Here is a 14,642-nt window from a genome sequence, read left to right on the forward strand (position 1 = left end):
GAAAGAAGGTCGGAGTTCTGAAACGTGCCTCGTCCCCTCTTCCCTCATGCGACAGCACAACAAACAGGATAGCGTCTCAACCTTGCCTCTCATCGGAAGCAAGAGGGGAACGAAGACTTCAGAAGGACGTGTCTCGAGAGAGAACGTGTTTGCGCGTTTGCTTCTTTTGTTGACCTCCCTCTCTTCTTTCCTTTCCTTTCCTCCCTTCGGTTCCTCAAACAACCTTCCTTTAATCCGAGCTCAACTCCGCTTGAGCTCCGATCGATTTGAGCAACTCCGCCGAGAAGGGTGAGTTGAGCAAGTTTTGTCTGTCTTCTCCAAACCATCGTCGACGAGTCGAGAGACCGCAGTGAAGCTTCTCGATGCTTGCCTTTGAAACAAGCGTGAGGGAGGGTGCTGAACCGTGTGAGGAGGTTGAGGGGGGTTCAAATTGCTTCGGTACTTCTCTTGAAGATGAAAGGGAAAATAAAGGGTGACGACTGCCGATGAGAGGGGAAGGGCGAGACGCGTCGGTGCTCGTGCTCGTTCCTCTGCCGTAGTATAGCCCCAACAGATCCCACTGAGCATCAAAGATGAGAGTTTGACTGTCAACGGAAACTGCGCTCCGTAGAAGCAGGCATCTCGCGACTCAGGTGGGAGAGAGAGACGCTGAACGAACGTACGAACGACGCTTCACTCTTTCTCGTCGTCTTTTGGACCGATTCGAGCAGATGAAGAGACACAAAAGCCCGGCAGATGTTTGGCAGATTTAACTCGGAGTTCCTGAGTTGTCGCCATGAGGTCGAAAAAAGATGATCCGAGCTTGATAGTCTAGTTCCAACTCGACGCGTCTCGCCAGATCGCAAGCATCTTCCCTCTTCTCCTCCTCATCTCAGATATCTCGTATTCTCTCCAGCATTTCAGCTCCGGAGTTTCCACTATACCTAGCCTCCAGAAGCAGCGAAACATGCGAACAGTAGTCAAAAGAGAAACTGCTCCCTCTCGACGGACGCGTCAACTCCTCTTCTTCCTTTCTCTCCGTCCTTCTCTCCCTCTCCCCACGCAAACAACAACTACGCTTCATGTTTCCGCGGCAGGAGGACTTGCGGAGATAGAGAGCTGAAAAGAAGAGAGTGGCAGGCAAAGAAGGACGCAACATCGATCCGACGACCTCTGTCCTCCTCCTTTTCTTTTCCCACGACACTCCTTCACCCTCGAAACCACCGATTCACCCTCCTCCCCAACCCTACACCACCTTCACCTCCTCCACCTTCCTCGGTCCCCCATACCTCTCCTTCACCCACTCCTCATTCCTCCTCAGCCTCTTCTCCTTCCTCTCGACCAACAACCTCTCCCTCTTCTCGACCTTCTCCCTCGCCTTCCTCTTGATCCCCCGTTCCTTCAACCTCTCCTCCCTCCTCTCCAACTCAAACTTCCAAAACCTCCTCGCAGAAGCTCCCTGTGAACTCTTCTCGTTCGCGAGAGCAGACGTCGCGGAGCCGCCGTAACGGTCTCGGAGACGGGCTTCTCGGAGGATGGGCGAGTTGGGGTGGATGAGCGGAGGGGGTTTCGGTCGTTTGTTCGGGTTGGAAGGAGGCGTGTAGGATTTGGTGCGGAGGAGGGGGTTGAAGATGGGTTGGGAGGAACGAGGGCGGGAGCGGGGGAGAGGAGCGGATGGGGATTCGGGAGAGGAGTCCGAGGGAGGAGGGCGAGGAGAGGAGAGAGGACGGGTGGTGGTGGTGGTGGTTGGGGAGAGGAAGAGCTGGGAGGATGGTGGTGAGGTGGAGGAAGGGAGGGCTGCGGAGGGACCGTCGACGCGTGTTGAAGGAGCGGGAGCGGGAGGAGGAGGAGGAGGCGACCTGAATTTCCTGAGAGACGCTGCTCGTTCTGTTCGAGAGACGTAGACTCGTTGGGCTGTTTCTGCTGGTGTTGCTGGTAGAGCTGGTGAAGATTCGACCGATGGAGGCGACGGAGTGGGAGAGGGAGAGGGAAGGGGAGTTGAGGTTGAAGTTGAGTTGAACCCGAAAGACGGCCGCGAGGAGGGCTTGACGAAGTGGTGCATTGGGGATGGCGTTAGTGTTGGTGGTGGGAGTTGATAGGATGATGAAGGTGATTCAAAGAATCCGTACGATGTTTTCGAAGGTTGGGACGGTTGGGACAGTCGAGCGGGAGAGGGAGGAGGGTAAGAGGGTGAAGGAGAGTAGAAAGACGTTGAAGGTCTCGATGGCGGTGATGGTCCGTCGTTCGTTGAAGATCTGAACCCGAAGGAGGGCTTTGGAGACCCGAACTGAGGCGAGGAGGAGGGTGTCGAACGAGGGAAGGGGGGTCGAGAGGTTGAGGACGAAGAGGAGTTGAACGAAGGAGAAGGAGGAGGACGGTTTGGGCTGTTGAACCCTCCTCGAGGAGGTTGGTTGGAGCGTTGATTTGGCCCACCGTTAGAAGAGATTGTGTTCTTGCGGCTGTTGGGGTTGAAAGGCGGAGGAGCTTGGTAGAGTCGAGGCTAAAGAGAACGGGAGAGAAGGAAGAAGCTCGAGGTCAGCTCGCTTCCCTTTCCTTCTCGGATTCTACTGCGAAACGAAAATGGAGTGAGATCAAACCTTCAACGGAACTCACTTTACTCAGTCTAGCAATTTCATCCTCCAACGAGCTCTTGATTCCACTAGGAGAGAAGAGAGAAGTTGAGCTCGAGCTCATCGGACGAACAACTCCTCCTCCTCCTCCTCCTCCTCCGATTGAACTCCAGAGAGACGACGAGCCTCGGACGAGATGAAGCCGAGTTGGAGGGAAGATCATCCTGCGAGGGGAGGAAAAGATGTGTGAGAAGAAGAAGAGTCGGTTGGGTTGGAAGTTGAGCGGAGGGGAGAAGGAAGGAGAGGAAAGGTGAGCTCGAAAGTTTCGACGCACTCTCTTCCTCCTTTGGGTCGATTCACTAGCGAGAAGTTTTTCTCAGACAACAAAAACTTGATACTGAGGGATCGTCTCTACCCTCGTTCCCCTCTCGATATCGCTGCCATCTGAGGTTTCGATCTCCTCTTCCTCTCGAACAAAAAAAAAAAAAGTCCAGGAGAAGACATGACGAGTCGAAGAGAGCAGGTTTTCTCCGCTCCTTCGTTCTCTGTTCGATCTGAAGCTGTACTCTATCACCTCAGCAGATTTACCTGCCTTCTCTTTCCTAGTCTTGTTTACTGGGAGGACTGGGGAGGAGTCGAAGGCGAAGGTGACTCCCTCGACGCGTCCTTTCCCTCCCTCCCTCTCTCCTCTCCCCTCCCTTCCTCCCTCCGATTTTCCCGTCATAACTCGTCGGGGGTCCTTGTCCACTGCTTCTAGCGCCTTAGAGGACAGCCCAAAAAGTCCTGTTTGGTCTTGGGGGCAAAAAAATAGCTCATCAGAGAACACGATGACGAGGGACATCGAGAGACGGCAGCCCGGAAGGAAAGGGCTTGGACGTTTTTCCTTTCTGCTCTGCTTTTCTGTTTCGACCTCCAACCAAAACCACCACCAAAATGCTTTCCACTACTTCCATCTTGCTCCCTCTCGCTCTCGTTCTCTCCCAGTCCAGCTCAGTGACGGCTCGGATCTGCTACAACAACTTTGTACGTCTCTGAAGCGAAATCGTTCCCGATCGAGGTGGACGAACATCGATTTCTGACGTTTCCTCCTCTCCCTTCCTTCCCTCCTTCCTTTTCTTTACAGGGCCGACGCTACTACTGTAATGGTCTCGCCAACCCTGCTCGAATTGGTATCGGAATCGCTGCTGTTCGTATCCTCTCTTTTAGGGTTGGATGGCGATCTGGGAAGGAACGAAGGCTGACCTCTGCTCCTGCTCCTCCTCCTCTCCTCCACCTCTTCTTCCTCCCTCCTTCGCTTGCTGCACCGCCTCCAGGCCGTCGTCTTCATTCTTCTCATGACCCTCTGTCTCTTCGGACGACGTCGTAGAAACAACCGTGCCAACCTCGTCTACGCTCAACAGGTTCGTCCTTTGTGCTGAAACCAAACTCAACTCTCGCCCCTCTTCCGTCTTCTCTTTCGCTGACCTTTCCTGCTTCTTTTCTCTCTCCTACAGCAACAAGCCGAGATGGGTCAAGCTGGAAACCCTCAGTATGGAAACTCCAACTATCAACAGAATTACCAGCAGCAACAGCCTCAACAGCAACAGCAGGAGACTAACCAAGGTCAAGCTCAGGGAGGGTTCTCCAACTTCTTCAGATCGAACAACCACAACGGTGAGTTCCTCATCTCTCTTACAACCTCGATCCTGCAGAGGATCAGGATGTTCTTTCCTTGACATCGATATCGAGTCAAAATCAATCAAGTTCTGGGAGCTGACCGCTTCCGTCCTCCCTCCCCTCGTCCTCTCCTCCCTCCCACCTTGGCAACCCGCTCTCTTCGTCTTCGTCTTTGTTTTTCCGCGGTCTCCTACAGACGACCTCCAAGCTCCTCCTCCTTCCTACTCTGGAAACGGAACCAAGTTCTCTCCGTACGTCCTCCCTGCTCTTTTCCTCCTTCCCCTCCCAAACTGACCTTTCTCTCGTCTCGTTCGTCGTTCGTTCACAGTCCCTCCGGTCCCCCTCCTGGCGAGCTCACCTCCGAGCAGCGCGAACAGCAGCAGCACGAGGAGAGTCTGAGGGCTAACGGAACGCATTACGCTCCTCCTGCCGGGGCGCCTCCTGCTGCTCAGAAGTAGAGAGCAGAGGATATGTAGACGCGCTCTCGAATTCGAGGAGAGCTTGGACCAGAAGAAAGGAAGGGGTTTAATCTAGTTTTTCTTTATTGTTTTCGTTGCTTTCGCTTTCTCGTTTCATGACTACTATATCGATATACGTTCTGCCTTTTTTTCGACGAGGAGAAAGAGAAAGAGAGCGACGCGTTCGACAGATCGCTGACTCGTCGCTGTACTATACTCTCTCGCTGTCAAAATCCACTGTAACCTCTGAAAAGGCTTCCTCGTTCCTTGAGTCTACCTACACGTGAAAATCGAGCAAGAGAATATAAAATGCGCTCAACGACGACGAAATGGGCTGGCGCTGACGTTCGTCCCCTTGCCTCCACCGAAACCGCCTCCCTCGATCTCCCTTCCATCCACCACCATCTCCCTCCTCCCCTCCCTTCCCTTCCCTTTCTTTCTCTTCCCCTGCAGCATGTCCTCCCCTCTGACCATCCGTCTCCGCTCCAAGGACGGAAACACTCGTATTCAAGTCTCCCTTACGACGGGAGGAAACGAGCTCGCTCAACAGGTGAGCTCGACCTTTCCCTCCTTCCTCCCTTCCTCCCTTCCTTCCTTCCTTCCTCACTGACTCGCTCGTTTTATGTTTCTGTGCATACAAGATTCTGTCTACTCTCGGCGAAGGTATCGATTCTTCAAGTGTGACGATCTCGAACTCTCCTGGGTCGAAGGGGGAGAAGATCCCTCTCGAGGCGTTGGAGGGAAGGACCGTTGGTGATATGGGGTTCAAGTCAGTACTAGGGATTCCTTTCTCGTCTTCTCTCAAGCTTGGAAGTATGTACTGACCGAGTTCCCATACCACTACAATCTTCGTTAGGAACGGAGAGCTTCTCTTTATCGACTTCAAGAACGAACAAGCTCCTCCTCCTTCAACCTCCTTCCCAGCTGCTGCTTCCTCTTCTTCCACCGCCAACAACGACGCTTCTACCTCGACCTCGACCGTACCGAAGGGGAAGAAGATTGATCTCGTCTCGGTGGTGGAGGAGGAAGGTACGTTCGATGGGAGTGGCTCGTTGAACGAGGGAGAGGGAGAGGGAGAGAGAGAAGGAAACGGTCAAGCTGACATCTCTCGCTCTCTTCCCTCCTCCCTTCTTTCCTTTCGATCCTTTTTTCACAGTCGACAAGTACTACAGGACTCAAACTGGAATGATTCCTCGAGAGCGAGATACCAAGCTCTGTAGACATGGGGACAAGGGAATGTGCGATTACTGTATGCCTCTCGAGGTACGTCCTTCCTCTCTCTCGCTCCCTCTCCTTCCTCTCGCTCTTCTTCGAAGCTCACACCATCACCATTCTCTATTTATTCTTCCCAGCCCTACGACTCAACCTACCACTCTGAAAACAAGATCAAACACCTCTCCTTCCCCTCCTACGTCCGCAAACTCACCGGGTCCCTCTCGGCCTCCCAAACGTCGACCTCCTCCTCCCTCCTCCCTCCTCTCACGCCGCTCTCGTTCAACGTCCTCACGCCTTGTCCCTCCTCCTCCCACCCCGCTTGGCCAGCAGGGATCTGCTCGAAATGTCAACCCTCAGCGATCACGCTCCAGTCCCAGGAGTTCCGAATGGTCGACCACGTCGAGTTCGCCTCGCCCAAGTTGATCGACGCGTTCCTGCAGGGATGGAGGAAGACCGGGAGCCAGAGGTTCGGTTTCTTGATCGGGAGGTGGGAGAAGTACGAAGGAGTACCGATGGGAGTGAAGGCGGTGGTGGAGGCGGTTCATGAGCCGGAGCAGGAAGGGGAGGTGGATGGGGTGACGGTGAGGATGCCTTGGGAGGAGGAGGAGAGGGTCAAGAAGTTGGCTGGGTGGTGTGCGAAGGGGTTGCAGGTCGTTGGGATGGTTTATACGGATTTGACTGCGTGAGTGGGCTCGTTCTCGCATCAGTTTTTTCTTGAACGAAGAGAGACTGACCTCTCCTTCTTCACACGCGTCGTTCCAGCTCTCCCGAAGACATCACCAAAACGCTCTACAAACGCCACCCTCAATCCTACTACCTCTCCTCCCTCGAACTCCTCTTCTCCGCTCAACTCCAACTCGACCATCCCCTCCCTACTCGTTCGTCGCCCACAGGGGAGTTCGGATCGAGATTCGTGACGTGCGTTCTGACGGGAGACAAGGACGGAGGTGTTGAGATCCTGGCCTTCCAGGCTTCGGAGCAGGCTGTGGCGATGGTAGCGGCGGATATGATCGAGGCGAGTGTGGATCCTGGGACGGTGAGGGTCAAGAAGGAGGCGGCTGGGAGGTACATCCCCGATGTGTTTTTCACGTGAGTTTTTCGAACCGTTTCGTTTCGTTTCTTTGCGTTCGTTGGTTCGATGGGAGAGAGACGGAAGCTGATGATCCTTTTCTTTCGTTTCTACAGGTTCAAGAACGAGTACAAGCTCCAAGTCAAGCAGTCAGCGAAACCGTGCTTCCCCGTCGAGTACCTCCTCGTCAACGTTCGTCCCTCTCTCTCCCTCCTCTCCCTCTCTTCCTTCCCCTCACCTCCTCCCCACCTTCTCACCCACCCTCCTTCTCTTATCTCATCCAACCCAGATCACCCACGGTTTCCCCGTCACCCCCACCCCCCTCTTCCCAACGTCCTCCTTCCCTATCGAATCCCGTCCCTCCGAACCTCAAACCATGGGAAAGATCGTCTCCTCCCTCGTCCCCATCGTCGGCGACGGGACCTACTCCCAGGAGGGAGGAGAGGAGGAGAAGATCAAGCAGGTCGAGAGGTGGGCGGGCGATTGGCATATGCTCGCGTATCTGCAGAAGGAAGGGGGGTTGGAGGACGTGAGTTCGAGAATGCGAGAGGGGAGGAGAGAGGTGGGGTTGGTTTGGTTGGTTTTCTGACTCGTTTTTTGGTTGTTTGGTGTTTGGGTTGTTTCGTTTTCGTTTCAACAGGACGAAATGAACCTCCTCGCTCGAGTCGCGACGGCTCACTCCAAGGTCGAAGGGGATATCGAAGCTCTAGCTGCGTTGACCAAGACGCCGGGGTGGTTGACGCTGATGAGTATCGTCAAGGCTGCTGCTGAAGGTTCGTGTCCCTCTCTCTCTCTCTTTCTTTTCCTACTTCTTTTCCTCCTTTCCTCCTTCTCCACTCACTCACTCACACCTCTTCTTCCTCCCTTCCTTTCCTCAGTCCAATCCTCCTCCCGTCCCTCCAACTCGAACTCGAACCAGGATCCCATGGACGCCGACGACTTTGATTTCGCCAACTTCCCCGACGACGACGTGCCGCCTGGAGGAGGAGGAGGAGGGGGTGGAGGAGGTGGGGTCAGGAATTGTCCTCATTGTACGTTCGAGAACGATCATGGAGGGGATTGCGATGTTTGTGGGCTGCCTTTGGATGGGTAAGGTTGGGGAGGGAGGGAGGACGCGTCGTTGGTTGTTCTTCGTTTGCTTTTGCAATTAGGTTCTTGAGTTTATGACCTTTTTTGCTTAGTTGAGGTTTGTTTTCGTTGCGCAGTGCTGGGGTGGAGGGGACATCATCTATTCGAGATGTTGAAAAGGAGAGGAGCGGACGCCGGAAAGAAAAAAGACGGAGACGAGAACGTAACGAGACAACGACTGGAACTGATCTAGAAGAGGTGGGGCAACATGAGAGTAGATTACAGAGGGTACAAAGAATCTCGAAGCAGTCTAAGATGAAGGAACGGGGAGAGAGTCCATCTACAAAAAGGCAAGCAAGCAAAAAAAACGACGCGTCCATCAACTCCCTCCACTCAACCTCTTCCCGTCCCTTTCAACCCAACCTTCTTCCCTACATGTCTCCCCCAAGACGAAGGAGGAGTAACGTCCAGTCCAGGAAGAGGAGGGAGAACGATCCTCTCTCGAGGCTCTTCGAACGGATTGAACGACGACGCGACGACGACGGCTGCTGGTTTGGGCACCGCGTCCTCGAAACGATTCCCGATCGAGACTGGTCTTGTCCCGAGAAGGAAAGACGTTGAGTTCGAGATGTTCGAGAGGGAGGAAGGGGATCGAGGGTGGGTTGACTCGGACGACGCGTCTTTGGTTGAGGAGGCGGGAAGAGGAAGTGGTCGAGAAGGAGAAGCGGGAGGAGTCGCAGGAGGAGAGGACGATGTGAAAGCTCGAGGAGGAGTGGAAGGTGGTCGGAAAGGATCGTGGCCTACGAGGGAAGGTGTCTTTCGAACCAAAAGGAAGCCATGATGAGCTCAAGTTTCTCACGAGATCCGTCAAAATAAGACGACGGAGAAAGGAGAGGAAGGGAAGGGACTTACCGACCCGACAGCTTCAACGACTCCTAACTCCGTCCTTCTTTCCTCTCGAGAAGGACCCCAGAACCTTCCCTTCACCTCGCTAGCCTGGCTGTTCGTTCGATGCCTCCATCTGAGGAAAAGGAAGAAGACGGCGCCGAGGCAGAGGAGGATCCCCAAGACGACGCTGAGGACTGCGATGATGGTGTTTCGGCTTGGGTTTGACGAAGGGGTGGAGAGGAAGGAGGCGAGGATCGTTGGGGAAGAGATAGCGGAGCTCATCTGTGGAAATGGGAAAAAAAGTGGAGTGAGCATCGAAGTCCGACGCGAGGGAGGGCGGAGGGATGTAAGGACTCACGACGGGTCTGTACAGGAAAAGAGAGTGGAAGGGAAGATGTAGAGAAGCTGAAGAGCTGAAAAGAGAGGGTGGAAGTTGAGGGAACATCGATTTCAGCAGGTTTTGAGCCAACCCGGCGGACCGGTTTGATGTTTCGTCGAGGGCGACGTTTGGGGTTCGCATAGGGAAGTAGAACGTGATGAAGGTTCTTGGCTCTCTCCTCTTTATCTCGTCCCTCAAACGAGGGCTTATCTTCGGCGTCTGTGAGTTTTGAGTCTTTCAGAGAAGAAACGCCGACGCGTCGAACCGTCGTTTCTCGTTCTCGTCGTCGCTTCGGACCTCCCCTTGGAGAAGGAGAGCAGAAGAGCATAGGAGACGAACAAAGCAGAGCTATCAAGATTACAGGAAGCAAACCGAAACGAATCGAGCGAACGGGAGACAAAAGTCCAGAGGTTGAAAACAAATCGAGGAGGGAGAACGAAACGAAGCCAACGAAGAATCTACGAGGGGAGGGAAGAAGCAAAAGAGAGGGATAGATCGTGAAGGAGCGTGTCAGGGGAGGGGTGGATGTGGTGAGGCAAAGCAAGACGAGAGCGAGAGTCTAAAGGAAGGTCGATGTGTATCTAGCTGAAAGTGTCGGAACGAAGTGAACGAAGGGCAGAGATCAAAGCAGGAGGAGAAGCAGAGGAGACGAAGCTACAGAGAGATACAGTAAGGTGTGTGGAGCCAAGAAGAGAAGCCTAACAGGGAACGAAAGAAAGATAAAAGTCCGAACAAGAAAGATCAAGACGACGTCAACTCGTTCGACGCGTCAGCATCCCTCTTCACCACTCCGACCATCCTTTTCTTGGGCTTCTGAGCATGCTGGATCCAATGCTGCCCATCCCACCACTCTCCATCATGAGCGGCTTCCCTGATCGCAGGAGTCTCAGGATCCCAGATCTCATACTTGATGCCGAAGGATTGATGAGAGTTGGGAGGAGTCTCGGAATCGGAGGGGAGGAAGGCGAGGGCGTGGGATTTCTCGAGTCGACGAGGAGGATATGGAGGTGGGTAGAAAGGGGTCGTCTTGTGGTTCTGTCGGACGGCCGAAAGAGAAGGACGAGGAAGGTCAGCGAGCGAAGGGGGTAAGACTGGAGAAGAGACGCGTCCCAACGACGACGAACAAAAGGCTCAACTCACGGGAGCCAGATCGAAACCCCACTCCAAGATCATCTCCTCGTGTTCTTCTGCCCAGCTTCTCGGCTCCTCTCGCTTGAACATCTTCCCGCCGCTCTCTAACCTGAAGATGCTCTCCTTTTCCGTCCAAAGTCCTCTGCTCGACGAAGAGAGCTGATCGAACGTTCCCAGTCCTCCTGCAGGGACGGAAGAGGTTGTTCCTATAGGAGAGAAGGTTCCTCGAAGATGGACTGGAGTCCGAAGAGCGTTGAGGAGGGAGATGAACCGTTTCCGGTGGGATTGATTGAGGAGAGGGATTGGGGATCTTGAAGAGGTGACGGGAGGGAGGAAGATCGTGAAGACTGAGCTTTGAGCGATGACTCGAGCGACGGTGGGAGGGATGGCGATGGGAGAGAGATGGGCTTCGAAGGCGAGGAAGGTGGTCTTTGGGGAAGAGAGCAGGGAGGTGGAGAGGTCTGCGGAATCGAAAACAAAAGGGGAGTGAGTGGAAGTCGAGGACTCTGAATCGAACCGAGGTTACAGACTTACCGTCGAAGGTCTGTTCACGAGGAGGGTTCAGGAAGTCGTCCACACTTCGCAATCCTGGTAGATCGAGAAGACGAGCTTCGGTCGAAGGTCGATGTTGGAAGAAGCCGAGGTGAGGTCTGCGAACGCGTCGTTCAAGAGTCAGTTCGAGCTCGAGCGACGCCATCTGAGGCTACGCTGTTGCGCACGAGGGAAGAGGGACACCGACGATAAAGCAACAGGAGTGTCCTGGGAAACAGCCACGACGGCAGGAACGACGACGTCGAAGTTCGGAGCTATGTCCCAAGGGAATTGACGGTAAACGCTAAAAAGTCAGAACGAGGAAAGGTCAGCTCAGCTTTTTCGTCTCACCGAGATGTCCCTGATCTAGACTCACCTTCCTAGCAAAACCTCATGTCCAGCCCATCCAAACCACTTGATCTTGTTGTCGACGAAACGATCGAACACGAGCCCTCGAAGGAAACGGAATCGATCCTCGAACTGCCAAAGCAACCATGCGACGATCAGCGAGATGCTTCCGAAGGAAGGTAGAGTCTGGAGAGAAATTGAAAGGAACTCACAACATCTCCATCCTTCGAGTTCTCAACCAAATGATCCAGCATCCTCTTCTCGTTGTCCATCGAGCACCCCCACTTCTCGCAAAGGAAGTCCCTGTGCATCTCGAGGTCTGTTCCAAATCCCGTCGCATAAAAGGAGAGGAAAGATCAGCCAAATGCGTCAACCGTCGACCGAGGACTTGGTGGAGGCGAGGTCGTTTCGAAGAGAGTCGAAGGAGGACGTACACTTTGCTTCGGACAAACAGACCGTCGTCGCTGTACTTGTATGCTTCCCAACCTCCTCGATCTTCCGCTCCTGATCCGATATCCACCGTCGATGAGAAGCACACTCCGTGTCGGTTCCTCGAACGAGTAGGACGAGGTCGACGACGTGGGAGGAGGGAGACGCGAGGAAAGATTGGAGGAGGCTGGAACGAACGAAAGAAGAACGAACACGAACCGAAGAAGCGAGGAGAGTCAGTCCCGAAGTAGAATAAGAAACAAAACACAAAGGGTGGGCTCCGAGATCCGAGACATCGAAGGAACAGGAGAAGCTGAGCTCGAACGAAACGAAAGCGAATGAACTCACAACGAGCTTTGATCAAGATTGCCTCCCGTTTTCGGCCAAAGGACGAACAACGCCATCCTCTGAGAAGCTCTGGTCGTCTTGAAGATGGGTACGCCTCCTTCTCCAACTCCTTTAGGCTGATTCTCGGTTGACGAAATAGATCTGGGAGGGGGAGGGGAGACTGGGAGAGCGACCTGTTCAGACGACGGCGAGGACGAGGAGATCTTCTGCTGAGGTTTGAGCTTTACTCGTCGAAGGAAGGCCTGTAAAGGAAGCAAGGTCAGCTTTTCTTCTCGCCGATATGAGTCTTTTGGAGAAGGAACAGCTCACCTCGAGGTGACCCTCATGGATCTTCCCCTTCTCCAATCCTCTCAACCTCCCAGTAACGAGCTCAACCTTCCTCCTTCCTTTCCCTCCCTTTGACTTTGGAGTCGACGAGCCCTGCAGATATAGCCAGACGCAAACGATGATGATCGTCCAGAGTCCGATGCGAGAGTAGAGGCGGTTGATTCTTGGACGGGAGAGAGGAGAGGAGGTCGAGAGGGAGGGGCCGGTGGAGGAGGAGGACGAGGAGAAGCTGGAGAAGAGCATGTCGAGAGTCGTCGACCTGCGAGAGAAGGGAGAGAGGTTGTGGTTGAAAGGTGACTCAAATCACCTGTCGAAAAGAAGGTCATCTCCAAAGAGATCAGCGCAGGGGGTGAAGAGAGGGGCTGGAAGGAGGAGGAGGTCGGAGGGAGCTCGAGGGAGCAAGCGCTGAAGGGCGAGTCGAGGTTCAGGGGGTCGAAGAAGGGGATGGTTTCGGTCACAGAAAGGTCTTCCGAGGATGTGAGACTTCGGTTGAGGGTCTGCTTGTCCATCTAAAGTGTGTTGAGAAAGAAGAAGAGAAGAAGAGAAGAGAGAGAGGGAGAGGAGAGAGGCCAGTGCTGAACTGTTTGGGAGAGAAGGAAGGAGCGTGAGAAGGTCGAGCTCAAAACGAAGTCGACAGAGGTCTGGTTTGGTTTCGTCAAAAGTGCAGTTTTCCTTCATAGAGAAGAGACTGCCACGGAGCTTCGAGCACTCGCCATTCTTTTCCAGAAAACGGGACGCAGGGGAAGAAAGAAGAGACGCGTCGCGCCAAAGGGAAAAGGGTCAAGCTCATCAATCCACAAACGACGTGCATCCTCGGCTCCGACGACAGCGAGAGAGAACCTGAACGAAGATTGAAGAGAGGAAAAAGCGTCAATCGGTGCCAGCTATGGATCTTCGAAGCGAAACGAGGGAGAGAAACGACAGAACGCGACGCGAAAACCAACCTCGACTCCGTGCTGACTCCAATTATCGACGCTGAGAGGAGAATATGGAACAGAATCATCGTCAGGGTATATCCTCGACGTGGCTTTGGTTCAAGAACGAAGAAAACTCACAAGCAACTCAACACTCCTGGATGAATGCCTCGACCGTGCTCGACGAGACGAACTCCCAATTCGCAAGGTCCTCTCCATCAGATCTCCCCTCGATCGAGTTCCTGATCATCTTCCTCGTCTTCCTCCCAAATCCAACGATCTGAACCTCGGCGTCCGAAGGCAGGACGTCGTGCAGTCCTCGAACGTGAGCCGCGATGGAGTGTCGACGGTCGACCGCTCGTCGTTCCTCCTGGTCGGCTTCGAAAGTGTAGTGAAATTGAAGAGTAGCATTGTACGACGGATGGAGAATAATTGGGAGGAAGTAGGCTTCGAAGTTGTGAGGGGAAGCGCAATTGCTGACGGAGAGGGAGACGGAGGTGAGGTGAGGGAGGGAGGGGAGGAGGAGTTGAAGGATGAAGCTGGCTCTTCTCGCTTCGATCCCGGTGAAGATATCCCTGTAGTGACTGATGATGCAATCGTTGCAGTAGCAGGGATCTCCGTCTTCGTCCCTCTCCCAGACGAGGCCTTCTCCTTCGGCGTACGCTCTGAACAACCTCACGAGTTCTTCTCTCTCCCAGCTTCGTGCTCGAGCCGCTGCTTCAGGGACGAGTCCGACGTTTCGAAGGTTTGGGAAGCTGACCTCTGAGCAGAGCTCGACCAAAAAGTCGCTGATCTCGAAGGGACCCATCTCGTCCTCGAAGAGAAGCTTCTCCGTGAGTTCGAAGTCGACGGGGGCGACGACCCCTCTCCCGTGAACTCGAAGCTCTCGAACCCATGAACGACGAGCTTCCCCTTGCTCTCCAACGAGGAGTCCAGTCCTAGGCGCGAAGAAGAGCTGCCAGTCTTGAGAGGAGCGACCGATAGTGATGGATTGGTAGATGAGGGGGAGGCAGAGCTCGTGGAAGGACTTGGAGACGAGGAGGAGGGACGTCGAGCCTTTTCGAGGAGTGCTGCCGCTCGAAGGAAGTGAGGGAAGCTGGTAGGATTGGAAGACGTGGGAGAGGATCTCGAAAAGGACATCGAAGGGAAGTCGAGGGATAGGCATCGTTTGGAGTTGGATTGTAGGAGGAGGAAGGATGGAAAGAAGAGGAGAAGGGAAGGGAAGTCGAGCTCGTCGTGGTTGGAGGGGAAACGATTCTCGTGCATCTCTGCTCTGTTTCTGTCTGGCCAAAATTTATGTGAAGGGACTGTTAGACAACATGTTCTCTAAGC

At 54.1% G+C, this 14,642-nt stretch overlaps 6 protein-coding genes across 6 annotated transcripts; 2 read left to right on the forward strand and 4 right to left on the reverse strand.

Moving 5' to 3' along the window:
- Window positions 1-1,163: 1,163 nt before the first annotated feature.
- BDY24DRAFT_137038 (uncharacterized protein) lies at window positions 1,164-2,850 on the reverse strand. Its single transcript, XM_076636053.1, has 2 exons — window positions 2,593-2,850; window positions 1,164-2,479 (listed from the first exon to the last, which is right to left on the reverse strand). The coding sequence occupies exons 1-2, from the start codon at window positions 2,770-2,772 to the stop codon at window positions 1,226-1,228; spliced, it is 1,434 nt and encodes a 477-aa protein (XP_076494533.1). The 5' UTR covers window positions 2,773-2,850; the 3' UTR covers window positions 1,164-1,225.
- Window positions 2,851-3,458: 608 nt separating this feature from the next.
- BDY24DRAFT_396544 (uncharacterized protein) lies at window positions 3,459-4,818 on the forward strand. The gene is made up of 6 exons (XM_076641455.1): window positions 3,459-3,572; window positions 3,673-3,735; window positions 3,863-3,949; window positions 4,043-4,202; window positions 4,402-4,456; window positions 4,534-4,818. Exons 1-6 carry the CDS (start codon window positions 3,483-3,485, stop codon window positions 4,661-4,663), a joined length of 585 nt encoding a protein of 194 aa, XP_076494534.1. The 5' UTR covers window positions 3,459-3,482; the 3' UTR covers window positions 4,664-4,818.
- Window positions 4,819-5,017: 199 nt separating this feature from the next.
- NPL4 (nuclear protein localization protein 4) lies at window positions 5,018-8,280 on the forward strand. Its single transcript, XM_076637760.1, has 10 exons — window positions 5,018-5,213; window positions 5,305-5,432; window positions 5,520-5,692; window positions 5,820-5,926; window positions 6,016-6,560; window positions 6,641-6,967; window positions 7,064-7,139; window positions 7,237-7,476; window positions 7,588-7,720; window positions 7,826-8,280. The coding sequence occupies exons 1-10, from the start codon at window positions 5,118-5,120 to the stop codon at window positions 8,038-8,040; spliced, it is 2,040 nt and encodes a 679-aa protein (XP_076494535.1). The 5' UTR covers window positions 5,018-5,117; the 3' UTR covers window positions 8,041-8,280.
- A 128-nt stretch (window positions 8,281-8,408) lies between these two features.
- BDY24DRAFT_417165 (uncharacterized protein) lies at window positions 8,409-9,423 on the reverse strand (the record flags this gene model as incomplete). Its single annotated transcript, XM_076643678.1, has 4 exons — window positions 8,409-8,831; window positions 8,928-9,185; window positions 9,262-9,268; window positions 9,347-9,423. 4 exons carry the CDS (start codon window positions 9,421-9,423, stop codon window positions 8,409-8,411), a joined length of 765 nt encoding a protein of 254 aa, XP_076494536.1.
- A 269-nt stretch (window positions 9,424-9,692) lies between these two features.
- Window positions 9,693-11,677, reverse strand: BDY24DRAFT_396554 (uncharacterized protein). The gene is made up of 6 exons (XM_076641456.1): window positions 11,505-11,677; window positions 11,321-11,424; window positions 11,153-11,248; window positions 10,948-11,063; window positions 10,423-10,874; window positions 9,693-10,317 (listed from the first exon to the last, which is right to left on the reverse strand). The coding sequence occupies exons 1-6, from the start codon at window positions 11,601-11,603 to the stop codon at window positions 10,024-10,026; spliced, it is 1,161 nt and encodes a 386-aa protein (XP_076494537.1). The 5' UTR covers window positions 11,604-11,677; the 3' UTR covers window positions 9,693-10,023.
- Window positions 11,678-13,457: 1,780 nt separating this feature from the next.
- On the reverse strand, window positions 13,458-14,624 carry BDY24DRAFT_396556 (uncharacterized protein; the record flags this gene model as incomplete). The annotated part of the gene is made up of 1 exon (XM_076641457.1): window positions 13,458-14,624. Exon 1 carries the CDS (start codon window positions 14,473-14,475, stop codon window positions 13,459-13,461), a length of 1,017 nt encoding a protein of 338 aa, XP_076494538.1. The 5' UTR covers window positions 14,476-14,624.
- Window positions 14,625-14,642: the final 18 nt, after the last annotated feature.

The sequence above is a fragment of the Mrakia frigida genome (genome assembly GCF_051309035.1).
Source record: "Mrakia frigida strain ATCC 22029 unplaced genomic scaffold BDY24scaffold_26, whole genome shotgun sequence".
In the NCBI taxonomy this organism is placed as follows: Eukaryota; Fungi; Basidiomycota; class Tremellomycetes; order Cystofilobasidiales; family Mrakiaceae; genus Mrakia; species Mrakia frigida.